Here is a 17,006-nt window from a genome sequence, read left to right as displayed (position 1 = left end):
CTAGAGTGCTTAACGTGGGGGTCCATTTCCCAAGCTGGGAAGCTATTCTTCCAACTTTGGTGTGTTTATGAGGTTTTAGTTTAGTTGTGTTGTGGAAATAACATGGATGCAACCAAGAAAATGTTCTTTGGATCAGAGCGTTGAAATACATTTTCCTGTGAGAGACTTTTCTGATTCTTTCTGATGTCAACCTCTGCTACATGGACCTGCAACGATAGATAAAGCTGCTGTGACTGACAACATGTTGTGTGATGCTTAAGTGGGATTTTATATTTTGATTTATCTTCTCTGAATTTACAAAGGGCTCACTAAAAAAAATCCTTTTAGTTCCACGTCATTCTACCTCTATTTCGTCCATTGTTTCCTGTCATATATGATCAACAGGAAATATACCCTGACATTTTTCTTCTTTTTATATTTCTTAATACTGAACATATTGCACCCTTGACAGTTCCCATGGTCAGCAATGGATTGTAGCTAAGCGGTTGAATCATGGTAAAAATGATGATGGCTCATAGGCTGTACTGCTCATTATGTTTGTTGTACCATATCATATTTATCTCATTGTTTCCTAACTAGTTAGCTCAACTCGAAGTTTTTTTCTGGAGTTATAATCTGTTGCTAATTAGGATACAAGGCTGTATATATTATGAAAAAAGACAGACTTTCAACTGAGAAATCACAGTTGGCTGCAGAACATGAACCGTTTCCATTTGACTGCCTTGGTAAAAACATGGCTCAGTGGAGCAAGCTGCAGAGACGATGAATAATTTAACTCCCGTTGGTGGTCGAAGAGAGAATTAGAAAAAAACAGGCACATATCGGAAAGTATAACAGTGTAAATCTGATCATTACGTACATTTAAATATGGGGACTATTTGACCACATTACAAACAAACATGTAGTTGATTTTTCCCTACCTGCCATAATCAGAAAAGTTCCTGAGTCACTTAAGGTCACTCTTAAGGTGCACTAACACGGATTGCAAGGATGTCGCACAGTAGTTTTTTTAATGGATTTACTAAAAGAAAATTAAATTTACATGTAAGACTTTTAATATGGGTAAAAGTGAGTCCATCATCTGGAAAACCTTAAAAACTCTCCACCTTGCTGAAGTGTCCTTGAAGAGGACAGTGAGTTTGTAGAACATTGCCCTGATCCTCTGCATGTAAATAAGATTAAACATTAATTCTGAATCACTTGAATTCTCTTATGCACAGATGGGAAACGTTTTAAATTCCACATGGCAGGATAGCGGGCACTCTTGTACACACGTTGTACTTTTAAGTGCTAGAAAGGCGTTGGGTCAGATTTATTCTGTCTAATGTTGTGTCGATTAGCCTGTATATAGAGTGATAAATGTGATGGGACAGGCATTTAGGGAATGATTAGAGCTGTCAACATCACTGTCTGCACACGTCCATTGACTCAGAGAGATGGAAGTGTTTCAAATCAGGATGAAAGTTGTCATTTGTTTATCGTCTGGATTTTCGCCTTCAGCAGCAAAAGGAACTTGTGTTTGACGTTCAAGATTGTCACAGTTCTTTCTTGCAATGTAGTGTGTGGTTCGGTGATGTTTAAAAGTCAGCATTAAGTGTCAGGTTTTGCAGTTAGTCACTCACAATCAAATAGCCACATCCTTCCAGGGGGAAATCCATCCAAGAGGATTCCTTACACCAGACCTGAATGCAATGCAATCTTTTCTTTATCGTATTAAGCCACACTTCAACATTTAAGGAATATTATTTTTCCTTTTCTTTTCGTAAGTTGGAGAAGATTGATACCTCTCTCTGGGAGAATTTGTATATTATTTGTGACTGTTGGATAGTAGACATTGGGTTGTAGAAATGTTCTAATAATTTTTAAGGAAATCCATCATTTTATCCTGTAAGCTAATGGCAGCAATTATCCTTATGTAGTGAAGGGTGACAGTGATGATTGGTGATTGTAAGATGATTCTTAGTTTGACTTCTCTTGACTTTCTTGGTTTGTTTGCCAGATACTCACCAGACAAATCTAATAATACGTAAAAATCAACACAAATGGCAAGTAGGGATGCATGCATATCTTGAAATGAAATACCCACAATATTTCAGTGTTTGCACTGGTAACGTCTTCAATACTCTGCTGCGACACTTGTTGTTATTCTGGAGTTTTGTCAAGCTTTGTGCGGCTTCAGATAAGCATCTTTTATCTCCACACTGATACTCATTTTTAGGCAATGATCTACTTCCCACAAAATGTGCAGAAGGAAGCAATATTCTCCTTATATAAGTAGAAATATGGTCTCGAAATTCAACTTTTGGTTAAAAATAAGCAGCCAGTGTTAGCGTGAATATATAATGTATTATTTAAAAGTATAAAAGAAATAAAGATTTAAATGTAGGATCCAAAACACTTCCTTCCTGATTCTACAGCAATCCTCCCGTCTCTTCACTCACCGCCTTTCATAAGTCATAATTGCACAGTAGGAAGAGAGAGAGTTGAAATTAGACATATCATTCCTCTTCAATGGGGAATTAGGTGCAATTGAAGTCCCACAAAGCCAGTTATGACCAATAAATATCTGCAGTGTGGGGGGGGGGGGGGTCGTAGCTTTGTTAATTGAAACCAATAAATCAATAATTCCTGGAGCAGATACTGACATGACTAATACACTTGCAGGCCCAGTTTAAATCAGTGAGGTTTCAGTCAGAGCGAGTGGTTAACATTTGTTTTTAATAATGTTATTTGTGATTAGGAATTAAGCTTTGTTTGGAATTGTGTTACCTTTAAGATCAGGTTAGTTTTCAAAATGTTTTAAAAGTTGTTTCTTCACAGACAACAACAACACATCAAAAATCTAAACATTGGAAAACCTCAAATTTTGAACTTATGACGGCCATTTTTCTTTTATATTTTCATACTTTTCTGACACTTATTTTTTTAAATTGTGGGCCAAACCTGGAGACCTTAGACACAACATACAGAGTGAGTCTCTGGGAGTTTTTGGTGTCTCTAACAATTGTGCCAAGGAAAAAGACGTTTTGATTGGGGATTTTCCAACTCAGCTTTCCAAATGCATAGTTTTCAAATGCTTTTCTTTATGAAGCTTAATGGTCTGATGTTATAACAGTTCAATAAACTGTCACCAAGTCTTTGAAATGAGATACTCTGTGATAATAACCCACTTTTAAGCTGTTGGTGATTGGTCATTAACAAATGTGGTTCTCATCAATCCTCACTTTTATTGACCCTTCCCCTCCCAAGTTTAAAACGCTGCGTTTCCATCATTACCAGACAATGAGAGCTGACACTTGATGTTCCCTTCTTTACAGAGTGAGCTGCCGTGAATCCTGAGAGGAGAAGTCTCCCCGCAGGAGACAAGATGGCGTCCAACAACACCCTGCGCAGCTACTCCATCATACCATGTTTTATCTTTGTAGAGGTGAGAAGGGAATTTTTAATCCTGGTTTTGGAAGGAGGATGGGAGGGAGTGAACACAATAAGTTTGTGTGTGTGCGTGACAGTTTAACCATCCGCAAATGACCTCTTCTGCTAAATTATAGCAGCTAACCAGAGCGTAAAGTCTTGAAATGAGTTGAAAGCTGAATGTGTGCGTATAGGAATTGTTCTGCTCCTCCATAATTAATTACCATGTCAGCTGAAAGTCCTTAATCAGAGAGATTTCTTGGGACGCCTTGCATTACACTCTCTCTCTCACACACACACACACACACACAATGCTTTTCTGATGAAATATCCTGCGTTCAGAGTCTGACAAGAGTTTACTCCTCTTCTTTTATCTCATGGCTTCTTCTGGACTTGTCTTTTGTGTCATATTTTCTGACAGCCATCCACTAAAGGACTCTCTCACACCCTAAATTAATATAATTGGCCGCTATGTGTGCCTGGGTATGTCCTCTAAGATAAATGAAACGTGACTATTTTATCATTAATGTCCCTTTGATTCATGTTATCTTTCAACCTTGCCGCTTTTGGAGCAGGCTTGTGGGATTTAGCCTTTTTTTTTTTGCCTCTGTACTTATTCTTGTAAGGATGATTATTTTTCTGCACTTATTTTCACATCTGACAACGTTTACTCAAGACACCCCCAGTTATTGATTGCCCGGACACATCAATAATTTAAATGGAGCTCCGTGTCAGTGAATCTGCCTCCAGTTGTGAGATTATTTCCATTACAATTTTTACAGCAAGGATAAACAGGCACGTGAGTCAGTTTGCAAGTTAAATATCATGTACTGTCTAAGCTATTACCATGATAACTTACTGGAGAAGGACTTAAAGACGGTCCCGATGTGCCTTTTTAGGTTTTCCCTTTCCTGTACTGTGTTTCATAGCTTTTTGTGCATGTAAATGGTCTGCAAAGGCTAAAATCCCTACCGTTTCTCTCCTACACACCGCTTGATTGTAGTCCTTTTCTGAATTTGTTAACATAGTTTCATCACTATGTTACACTTGTGCTTCTATTGGCTAAGGGGCAGGACATCACTTAGTGTTTGACAAATCACAACAGAGCTGGTCAACCATCCATTCAGAGCAGACTGGGCTCTGGTTTGAGACAGAGGGTGAAAACTGGCAGGCAGTATTAGAAAAATAGAGAACGTTAAAGTAAACATGGCACAAAATTACAAATATTAACCTGAAATTGAGCATAGGGCCTCTTAAACCCTCATGTATTCACTTAGCAATGGTAATAGAAACTACAAGTACTTGTATGGCCTATTCCTATTTGTGTTTGTCAGGATAAATCAGACATAGATGATGAGAAATCCCACTTGTGTCGATTTAAATCTCAATTTTACTCCCATGCAGCAGAACTTTTAAGCCTATGAGAGACAGTAACATATAACACATGAATATGGACACATTTCAAACAATGTCCTGCTGAAAACTGTTTTTATTGAGACATGATCAATCAGCTCACCGTTCAGCAGTTTGCTCATTTACTGCTTTCAAGTGTCTTGGCTGTTGCTCAGCATGTAATGCTCAGTTGTACACTGCTCATCATGGCTGTGCAATTTGTTTAATTAGGATGGGTAACTAAAGGGGGTATTAATGTGTAACTAATTGTTATGTTGGCGGCAACATCACGTGTCTAACATCTAGATGGTAAACCCCAAATGTATCTTGATTTTTGTACAACAATACAATACATAAATTGTATTGCTGTTCAACTATTGAGGCAACATTGAGGCAGTATGAGCTATCGAACTGTGAAATGTCCTCGTTGTTAATGATGAAACAGTCAGCTAATCACATTTGGTGTTAAAAATCAATTTTGGGAGACTTGCACTGTTGCCATAGCAACGTCTGCGTTTTCAAAGTTGATCATCTCTGGCAGCCAGACCAGAAAGAAGTAGATCATTGAGCAGCTGTTATTGATGAAATACCATCAGGGTTTGGCTATCTGACGAGAACATTTATCCAGGAATGGCTGTTTTGTTTTCATAATGTGTCAGTGAGTTTCACTGCAGAACAGAAAGGGAAGCCTTGACAGTGTCATTAGCGTGGCCTGAACGGATTAGAAAATATCTTCGTCTCAAATAAAACTAAACAGTAGAGTTTTATACTCTGGTCTTTTTTCCTTCCCACATTTATATTGTTGTTTAATGTGACGACAACTTTACTTCATATATGTTGCTTAAGCACACTTTTCATTAGGAGTATTATTCAACCATCACAATGATTGTACATTTTCCTTATGTCTCTTTAGGGACATTCAAAAGCCATAAGTAAATAACACGGGTAATGTCAGAGTTATGAATGCAGGGGCTCGGTTGGAGACGTTAACAAAAGGCCTGCATTGCATTAGGTTTGGTCCTCGTCTGATATCTTACCTAAAATACGAAGTCACATGTTTACAGTCCTATCAAAAATAAACCTCCATCTTCCCAGGAAACAACTTGATGTCCACAAAAGTTACTTAATAACGGAGGTTGCGTGACAAAAAACAACACCATTGAACACTGTTTCGATATTTGGTCAATGTCCAATTTTTTAGGACCCACCCATCCATCCAGAATGTCTACTTTCAGGGACTTTGTTGCTTTTTATACTTCCTGTTTCACGATCACGTGGAAAACATGCAAATAGATTTTGTGGGATATATAAAGTATAAGAATTACATAGGTATAGCTAAACAGTGAAGGAGATCTTCCTGCAGACAGGGAGGGTTTAACAAAAGATGCATCGAGGAAAATGTGAAATCCTGTGTTCCACAGCGGAATTTTGTCTCAAAATCACAATCTCAATGTACTTAAATATGTATCACACCATGTTTTTCCTCCATATTGCAGCAGAGCAAAGGCAGAGTGCTCTTCAGAGAGGCGATGTAATAGCCCATTGAGTAGCGAGTGTTCTTTAACTTCACGACTCTGTTTTCACTTACTTCCCCTGTTCTCCACAGCTCGCTCTCAATGGCATCCCATCCCCGTTTTCTCCGTCTCTCTCTCCTTGATGTCTCTGTCACATCCTCATAGCCTCATTTCTCTCCCCTCCTTCCTCCCTCCCTCAATCTCTCCCCTCATCTCTTCCTATTTCTCACGGTGTCACCTTCATTATCCTCCTCCCTATCCATTCTCAGTTTTTTTTTTCTCTTCCTCCTCTCTTTTTTGTTTGCCTTCTTCATCTTACTCACACTGCCTGTCACGAACAGAGCAAAGGCAGAGAGACAGTGATGTCATATGACCGCATCAAAGAGTATCTGATTGGAGCATCTCGAGTGCCAGAGGCGGTGTGACGGAGAACACACTTATTTGTGTGGATTTGTTTGTTTAGTCATGTAACTTAACCCCAAGATTACCATTTGTTTCTGCCATTTGCAATTACTGTGAAGATACATAGAAATAATAATGGGATTATAGGACTGGGATGGAGTGAAACCGGAGGAAGGGACATAAGGGAGGAGAATATGATAAAATGGATAGGATGACGAAAGTACTACAGAGGACAGGAAGTGAAAGGTTGCAAAAAAGTATGAGAAATGAATTAATGCTTTGCAAAGCTGTGGAGGTGAGCTGTGAAGAATGAAAAGATATATCCCGTTCCTTCCTATGGATGAGATTTTGTAATACATAAAGCCTCAGGCTTTCATTCAACTAACTAGGACTCACTTAGACTTGAAAACAGAAACCTTTTGAAATCTTTTACAAAAACAACCGGGCTGGAAGGAAATGAATATCATCTGTGAAATTTCCTGCTGTCAACCTTCAGAGATGATTTCTTCCTTTCATCTAGCTCAATCTCCCGTACCTGTGTGATGTAATATTGTTCTGAGGTGTCATTTTGAGCACAGTGAGCGATTGTTTTTGATGTTGCTCAGACCCTCTCATAGCTGTGATGACGCAATAGGATTTTTAACCTGAAGGATACAAAAAAAGGGCTTCTATCAGGGGAATATTTTAAATGTAGTTTTGGAACAGCACGCAGCCTCATTAAACCTGCTAGTTTTGATTACGTTTGGTCAGGAAACATGCCTGAAATCTGCAGAGCCCTTGAGATTTTGATTGAAGGAGGCTAAGGAGAAGATAGGTAGATAGTAAATTATGTATGTGGCAGCAGAGACTCTGTAATTTGACATCTGTGACCCACACTCATTGAAAAACACTATGTTTCCTGCCAAGACAGACATGTTCTTATCTTGTCAGTTTGTGTGTGTGCCATCATGGCAAAAACTACTCTTCAAACACCTACTGTAGCGGGAACTACCACTTTAGCTGTTTCAAGTACTTTTTTCAGTTGTAGTCAGAAACTCAAATCCCAGAAATAGCTTTCTTCTTTCTAGTAATGGTTCTCAAGATAATCTTTAAATAAAAAAGTTCAGACACAATGGACAAGAAAGAAGCAAAATAGTAGACCAACCGTTGTAAAACATTTACAAAAATTGGACAGTTGGGCCGCTGGATAGCTCAATGGTTTCCACTGCCACGTAAGCTGGTTCAACTCCTGTTCCAGCCAAACATTTCATGCTATGTCCTCAACTCTATCTCCCCCTTTAATCTCTGTATCTACAATAAAGGCACTCGCTGGCCTAAAACATATCTTAATTGAATAATAAATAAAAACATCCAACAGGCAGTTAGGCCTAGGTTCAAACAATGGATGGGCCAAACCATTGTCATTTTAAGAATAGGGCAGAAAGTCAACAGGTTGCGGAACGAAGCTGGTGCCTTGACCTGAGCACAGGCTTGTTTACAGGTGATCACTCAGGGCAGGGAGCAACACCTGTGGGACATACACAGAGAGACGCCCCTAGAGAGCGATATTGGACTGGTATGAATCTGTGTGTGGACTAACAGTATGCCCCACGGGACGAAGAGTAACAGCTGTCTGCCTGAGAACACCATTTGACCCACTTTGGAACAACATAATAACCATTACCATTGCCATTTAACAACTGACTGTTGTTGGGGAAAAAGAGAAACAAGTAGCTGTCTTTTTTGTAACGTAAAGACAAGTTTGACAACAGAACTGTAGCGTCACGGCTTAAATCCAGGCACACCAGACTAAGATGCCCATTCCTGTCAGTCTTTTTCTTTGCAGTCTACTAACGCAACATGACAGTGAAATGAAAAAGTAGGACTTGGTGTTGGATTTATATAACGTTCGTCTGGTTGTTTTCAGGGTGTAGGGCGTCGGGAATGACAGTTAAAAGACTCGGGAGTGAAGAGAAGAAGAGGGAAAAGATTGGGAGTGCTGGAGAAAGGGAGGGATGGGTATTTTTTTCACATTTGGTTAGAAGTTTTCTTATTATGAAATTGACTGTGTAGATAGTGATTGCAAACAAAAAGAAGAGTAATATGGAAAAACGAATAATCTTACTTTAGCTTGACGTTTAATATCTGACCCTTTACATTTAAATGCTGGAACATATTGTAATAGAAGAAAAAGTAGAGTCATTAAGTCAGAAGTTTGTACAATATGTTTTTCTAGCATTAGCTAACCATTATAGTCTACTGGTCATTACAGACCAAGTGATACCAGTAGCAGCAAATGTATCAACTTACTTACGTTACACAAACTTACAGTACTTTATTTTCACTTTACTAAATGTATTATATTCAAAGAATTGGTGTCAATCTTTTCCACTTGGCTTAAGCATCGACAAAGCTTCTGTCATCGAGAGTCACTTCGATGACCCTTTGAGTAATGCATGCTACATAGGGCGTATGCTTATATCTTAGTATTCTCTGCTGCCATCGTATTGTGAGCACTATCTGTTCGTACAGTGGGGATCTTGTCCAATACCTCACTCTCCTGTCCAACTTGAAGACACTGGCGCATGCTTCAACAAAATTCCTTTTCTACGATGTTACCACACCTAACGCCAACGATCGCAGTTGCCATTTGTCATGGATCAGGCGTGCCGTTACACAGGTATTTATGGTTCTTACAGAAGTTTAGTAGTCTCCCGTCAAAATCTGCGCTGGAATTACGAGAGCAAGTTGGGGTCAAACTTGGTAAAGTCATATATTTGCGTTAACGTTGGCATCCTTTAAAGGCAACTTTGGGGCAGCGTTATATGCTGAATGCTCCAAGTGAAACAAGACCACATACAAAGATGATGAGGGATGTGAGGACTGTGTTAGCAAACAGTTGGAACCGTATTTAGCCTACACGTATGCCCACGCACCTGCTGAAAGCAAGGTGGCTGAAGTTGTGAGCAAAACATAGCTATGTATGCGAGATCCTGCACTGTAAATCTCCATGGAGTTGAGTGAATATGTAACACCTTTAACACCAGAGGCAGTCCTGTGATCCAGTTTTTATTTAGAACATGGATTTAAACAAATTCAAGGTTTGAAGAATAAATAAAAAACGTAATTGATTTATAAATGGTGGCTGCAGGAAATTCTTGTTCTCTTCTCCCATGTGAAATACTTTCCCAGAAGTCACAGAGTAATGTAGCGTGGTAAAACCCAACAAAGGTGGATAACTGCACCAAATGTCCTGCCTGAATAGAGATGTGAATTGCACCCGTTGAGGGAGAGGGATAATGGCATGCTGCAGTAACTTTGTATAACCGTTTTTACGACGGTCGGTCTCGTCAGTCTGCCCTTCACACTGCTAATGCAGCATGACGCCTGCTTGGGAGGGAATATAATGAAGCCACAAGTTATGCTTTGCAAAGAAAGGGGTACTTGTGCAGGTGTTAAATTGTCACAGAGGAGCCAGCCCATAAATAAGTCACAATGGCTTCCAGCCTGCAGGGATTTCACTGCACCACTACTTTGTTTCACTTTACTAAAGGGCCATTGTGTAGAGGTGAAAAGATTGAACAGCATCTACATTATAGCAGCGGTCGGATATGAAGAAATAACAGACTGTAGAGTTCTGTGATTGACCAATCAGAATAGAGTGTTCTACAAAGTCCTGTGCTCATAATTTTTTTATATTTTGGGTTGTCATGATATCATTGTCACTACTAATCACTAACATTGCAGCTAGTGATAGTGGGACTAATTCTATGTAAAACACTGGCAGGTAGCTTAATCTATATTAATACATCATCCTTTTAAAAATGATAATTTTATAATACTAATCTGAAAGGTAACTAGTGAGTAAAGTCAAAATAACACTGAAAGTACCATTCTTTTTTTGCCTCCAAAATCAAGCGGAGTAAAGGTATAATGTACAGTAGTTCAAAATGGAAGTACTCAAAGCAGGAGCTCCTCAAGCTTGTTCTTAAGTAAAGCACTTGACTAATGTATATTAAGACCTGACAGAGCAGAGAGTAAGGCTGAACACGCTGAGATTGCTCGTCTCTCGTGGCCTGTTTTGGTAATGTGCAACCGCCTGATGACTCTCATCATGTCTAATGGCTCACTGCTTGTTTACGACTTTTTTTGATGATTTATAATGTGGAGAAGCAGGGGGAGTCGGCGTGAGTGGTAGAGAAAGTGTGAGTTCTGCATGGATCTAAGAGAGAGTGGGATTGGGATGAATGTAGGGGGTGTACAAATGTGGTCACTTTAGTGATTTAGCATGAAGCGCTTTGATATTTAAAAAAAAATGGGAAGGGTCAAAGTAAATGAAGCCACATTAGTAATTCTAAATTTTAAGATGTGTACTCTAGTGTAGTGTCTAGTGAGTGTACACCCCTCTCATTAATCTGCCCGAGCCCTTTCCGGGTATTTCCTTGTAAACCTGACGTCCTTTGCTATGTGATCCCACAAGGTATTACATGGCATTTCTGAAAGCATAGGAATTTACATATTTTCAGCAGAGTCCTATGAATAATGTTTTAGCCGATTACCCCGCTGGAACGTGTTTGTGGATAAACATGACAATCATGACATTATTCCTTATCAGTGTAAGCTTCTTTTACCCATTTGTGCCTTCAACCAACCTGTTTAATTTCTTGTAATCCAAATGTTCTGTGGGCTGTTTTGGCTGCAAAAGTATTCTTACCTAACTGTTTTTTTATTGGGCAGATAGGACTATTTTATTCAATATTTTTTATTATATTTTGGGAAAAATCAGAAGGAGTCTCATATCCGCAAAGACATAATTAAGCTTGATAAGAAAATCTCAAAACCTAAATTGTAGATATTTAGTATCTGAATTTCTATTGATATAAGTGTGACTTTTCAAATTAACTAAGCAATTCAAAGTTATAATGTGAAATACTTTCCCAAAGTATGTTGTTTACATATTCTAATGTTATCGTAATGTCATAGTTACTACAGTCACAAGTCATTTATAATGTCTCCTGATGAGGCTGTGTAATTGCTATTTAATCTGTTTCTTTTAAACAAACCAATACATGTGTTATTCAATTCCAAGTATAGCCCTTGTTGTGGCAAACCAGTTGTTAACTGTGTAAAAATCTCCTCAGCAGGGTACCTTTGTGATAAAAGGAGAAAGCTAAAGCTATTGCTTACTATCTTAGTGTTATTCCCAAATTTGGCACAGAAACCAGTAACACACACAAACACCTGGACATCTCCACATGGCCATCTGTCACAACACCAGATATGCCAACTCTTCTCTCCTCTGTAAGCACAGTCACCTTCCTACCAATCCCTGTCTGAAACCCACCGACCATATTGTCCAGTCTGGTCCACACACACTGCATGGTCTACAGTGTTTACAATTCTGCATCAAACAAGAGTTAGTCCTCATTGCCTGATTTGAAAGGACATCATATATTGACATAAAGTAAAACAGCTCTAGCATGTTTACTTTTATTATTGTCGTATCTGACTCTGGAAAACCATTCTTATGCTGTGGCAAAATTAATGTAATTTAGAAATCAGTATATAGTGCCTGTATACTGTAGCATCAGGCTGTCGACCCCGGCAAAATGGGAACAATTCTGTGCAGGAGGTCAAGATTATTGGTTGGGTCACAGGACTTTTTCCCACAGGGGCGTTCTTCATGTTCCGTGTACAATAGTACCTAACCACCAAATCCAAACCATGACCTAAAAGTGTTTAAACAGAGTGTGTATTGGGACCCCGGGTGCAAAAAGCATTGTTGACTACAGTCACTCAGGTGTAAATAGCTTATAGCTTATATACCCCAGTTTCAGATAGCATATACTAGCTTAAATGAGGTGGGCCTTGGGGCTGGTATAGGCTTTGTAGAACAAAGTCCCAAAATGAATCTACACAAAATGAGTTTTGTTTGTTGTGGTTCATAAAATTCCCAAAATTCTATATGAATATCACTGATTTATAAAGAAAGATCCATTAAATTAAACTCCAGATGCATGCATTTTTTTCCACAAACAATCACTATTGTGGCTGACTAAACATGTTGAATAATTAAAATGGTCCCAGCATGTTACTATGTATTGTTATTGCGCTCTACACAACATGAGATTTGAGTTGCCATCCTTTTGAGGCAGTGCTCATCCTTCTGTGGTAGCATAGTGTCACCTGGTGTCTGGGAGAAGTATTACAAATGGCTCGTTTAGCCCCTTTCTAAGCATCAGTAATCATTCATAAAAATGTTTATTCTTGCAGGATAAATAAAGTATGTTACTATCACATGTTTTCACTGTGATCATAGGGAGTTTTGTTTGTCTAATATCAACATTTACTGTCACTGTGTGACTAAGATATCCTACTCCTTCCAGTTCTGGGGATGTTTTCGTCCCTTTTTTTATCTGGCAGCTTTAGAACTTGGACAAACACCTTCATCTCTTTCTTTTGATAAACAAACCTCTGCAAAGTGCCAGCATGTTTGCTTGATTTGCAGCAGTACCGGCACATTAGTGTTTGAATAACAGGATTGGGGCTGATTCTCAACAAAAAAAACAACCTATTTAAGAAAAGCCTTGCTGTGCAACGTCTTGCATTGCATATTCCAGTGTTGATTCGTTAGCAGTGACTAAGGATACCATATATAGAGAAAATAATAACATTGCCTGCAGCCAATTCTGGAAAGCGAGCGAAAAAGAGGCCAGAGACAAAAGATGATGTTAGAGGGATAAAAGGATGAGGGGGTGAGGGAGGAGAGGAGGTGGTAAGTGATGGTGGTATACAGGGAGTAAGGATGAAAAGGAAAGAGAGAGAGGGGGGGGGGGAAGGTTTTTTGAGGATTTATATGGTTGTTTTTTATTTTAAAACCTGGTAGACGCGTCATGTCGAGAGAGGAGCAACGTGATGTTCAGGGACTCATTCGCAAAACAACTACTTTAAGGACTTTTCAAGCTTCTTAAGTCCTCCTTTCTCGTTTTTCAACTTGCTCTCTCCGACATGTTCTTCTTCCAGCTCGTCATCATGTCCGGCACGGTGTTGTTGGCCTACTACATGGAGTGCACGGACCTGTTCAGCGTGCACATGCAGGGCTTCTTTTGCAACGACGCTGAGCTGATGAAGCCCTACCCCGGCACAGAGGAGTCCAGCTTTATCCCCCCTCTCATCCTGTACTGCGTGGTGGCTGCTGCCCCCACCGCTGTAGTGAGTAGAACACTTTTTATGTTTGGTTTCAGCGCAGCGTGGTAAACTGGCGACCCAGGCTGGAGGGTAAATGACTATTTCTAGATATGGCACTAATGTGTTTGTTCTGCCTTCACGTTTTCAAAAGCTAGGAACACCATTCATTGAAATAACCACTTGTTCTTTTTAGTAACATAATGTTGACAGACTTAACTTTCAGTAACCCATGATGCTAACTTGGCAGTGTTTGGAAGTGCACACTAGTAAATATTCTGTTGAATTGTATATTTGATATAGACACATAATATGCAGAATAGAAAGTCAGTCATGCGTGTTATCTTTTTGTAACTTCTGCATATTAGTCTATACCCTTAGTACATTTTCCCTGCTGGAAATGTCAAATGAGACTCTTTATGGGTAAGATGATAAGTTTGGCACCAATTCCACAAACAACCCGCTGTGCGCTCCAGTGAAGAGTAGAAAGAGCAGTGGATGTGGGCTGCATTAGTAGAACAAATATATTTTCTTGGACTAGGCTGTGATTTCTTAAACAGCATCTCATTGAGATTCTTAGTCATCTAGGCCACATCGTGACTCAGTGCTATGCTTCTGTATGCATGCTGCGTTTGCAACACATTTTGACACAACCACAGAGATACTTTTTGGTCATTTATAAAGTTACATTTTTCATACTGTTTTAACTATTGTACTCACATTGGAAAAGGAATACAGTAAAGAATACTTAACTTTAGTTTTAGTTGTGCTGTTTATGGACAGCATTCTCTGTCACGTTAATGTCACCTGCTGCTCTGCCGGACCGACCCAACGGTCTCTGTGTCCGTCATGACACACACTTTTTACCAAAACATTTACTGATAAACTGTGCTAAAAGATATACATTTAATATCGACTTTCAGATGCAAACAACTTCATGGTTACCGTGTTTTTAACTTATGATCATATACCCGGAGTTTAGTCTAGAAAACGCTAAATGTGTGCGTTTATAATAAAGTGATGTATATTTAAGGGACTTTTCCAAAAAATAAGCAGCTTGGAGTTTTATTTTAGTCAGGATTTGAAACCGTTGATACGAAAAGTTAAGGCATTTCCTGTTTCTGCCAAAGGGAGGGGAGGGGAGGGGGAGTTCCAAAGCTTTTCACTGTATTTGCCAGCCCCTCCTCAAAGAAGGAAGCCTCGTTAAGCAGCAAGTGTCTCTACAGAATGAGCGGGAGTGGGTAGGGTGTGGTCTGGAATTGGGCCTTAATTAACTGTGGAAATTGGTGAAGCAGGTCGAGTTGAGAATTGGGAATAATCTTTACGTTGCTGCCTCTTTGTTACTTTCATTGTCAACTAAGTTTGATTTGCATCTGGTGGAATTGTATGTTTTCCTGGTAGTAAAAACAAGATACATAGGAGCACATAGCTATCTTTGTACACACACGGTGTACAAAGATAGCTATGTGCAGCAGTACGACCTTGCAGTAAAGCTGCAGGTGTAACTCATAACATTAATGGGCTCTGTCATCACAGGAGGAGCACAGGTGTAATTAACTCCGCTAAGGATGGCTCTGTGCTGTTTAAGTGTATCAGTCAACAAGGCCCCCGTTAGTGTTGTTGATTACACCTGTGCCGCCTGCGAGAACTTTTTGAGTGTCTGAAAAAGGTTCTGTGAAGTACGTTGTAAGGCTGAGTGACGTGTTGTGAATAAATGTAGGGCAAGATCTCTGCATTGCTGACTCAGACTTCATATAGGCGTAGCAGCATACAGCCACTAGGTGTCAGTTAAGCTCCATGCTTGTAGACTCCAACACACACCAGGCACCATGCATCTCTGAATCACTTAATTTTGACCAGTTTCTAAGATTTTTTTAACACATTGTAAAGAGTGTTTCACCATTAAAGGCCAAGGAACAAGTTAGTCCCACAAAACAGATGTTATGGTCCGGTCTTAAAAGTATGTTTTTGGTTTATTCTGTTGCATAAATCTGGCAGAAGTCCATTGCATAACGGTTGGTGAGTTTATAAACCTTAAATCACACTGAAACCAGTCCTAAAAATATCCCAGCTTCCCAGCATGCTGCCACCAAAACCCACAGACAATGCAAAAAGCTTTTTATACCCCTCCTTGTTTGGATTAAACCACTGTATGGGGGTTACTTAATTGGACTTATCCATTGCTTGGGAGGTAATGGAACCAGTAAAAATCACCAAGGTTAATACACACTGCAACAGAAAAAAGCTTGGATAAGGAAAAGTTATTCCATGTCATATCTGTATGAATAAAGATAAATAACTGATTGATGGTTCAACCCGGTACCTAACAAGGTGGCCCAGGTGGCTCCGCTCAGCCACATGACAGGGATGACTGTAGGAGTCTGGGCATGTCAGAATACTTTTTCAAAGCATACCTCTTCATGGCTAACTACACCACTGGATCATAACTTACTGTTTTGATGTCATTATGGAATTTGATGTCCCTTTCTTGGTCAAGTACCACAAGTCATATAACACTTAAAATTGAGTGCCTTTGAAGGCTTTTAGCGGTGTGCTGTACGTTTCCAATATTGATATCCCAGGTTCCTCATCAAGAGACATCTTCCTTTTCTATTACGATTTCAAGAGGCACTTAATCTGGGATGGGATCGTTAAAGATGTCTGTTCCCTGGACAGATGCCACCCATTCATTTCTAATGACATATTACTGTGCCTCTTTGTGCCGCCCACTATTTGTGTTTATTATCTGGGACACTTGGGGTGTGCTCGAAGGCTCTAAACACTGTTACCGGTTTGTTTCTGAAGTAAAACCTGGATGACTGCCACTTTAATTGAACTAGTTGTAGTTTGCATTCACTTCTTGTAGCTAGTTGGTGTGTAGACGCTACCGGAGACAAACACACACACACACACACTCTGACATAATGGAATAAAATAAATTGAGTGCTCTGATAGGTCAAAAATGTAATATACATTATTTTTCACAGCTGAAAAATATAAATATTGACTGACGTTAAATAAATACCAACCTTTCTCTGGGCACAAAGTTCTCTTTTTCCCTTAAATTATGTGGTATATTTTGTCTGACGGTTAAACAAAAGTATTTTTATATAAAACTCATTC

The 17,006-nt window shown here is 39.3% G+C and overlaps 1 protein-coding gene across 3 annotated transcripts in view; it reads left to right on the top strand.

Annotated features, from left to right (window-relative positions):
• plppr1 (phospholipid phosphatase related 1) overlaps nt 1-17,006 on the top strand; it is a 63,109-nt gene that overhangs the window by 30,555 nt on the left and 15,548 nt on the right. For all 3 annotated transcript variants that reach the window (XM_063889506.1, XM_063889505.1, XM_063889507.1), the window contains exons 2-3: nt 3,318-3,427; nt 13,722-13,910. In XM_063889506.1, coding sequence (XP_063745576.1) covers nt 3,368-3,427; nt 13,722-13,910 — 249 coding nt within the window. In that variant the 5' untranslated portion in view covers nt 3,318-3,367. The remainder of the gene's footprint in view (nt 1-3,317; nt 3,428-13,721; nt 13,911-17,006) is intronic.

The sequence above is a fragment of the Eleginops maclovinus genome, chromosome 8 (assembly GCF_036324505.1).
Source record: "Eleginops maclovinus isolate JMC-PN-2008 ecotype Puerto Natales chromosome 8, JC_Emac_rtc_rv5, whole genome shotgun sequence".
In the NCBI taxonomy this organism is placed as follows: Eukaryota; Metazoa; Chordata; class Actinopteri; order Perciformes; family Eleginopidae; genus Eleginops; species Eleginops maclovinus.
Note: the sequence above shows the minus strand (reverse complement) of the source record. Positions and strands in the feature narration are given on the sequence as shown.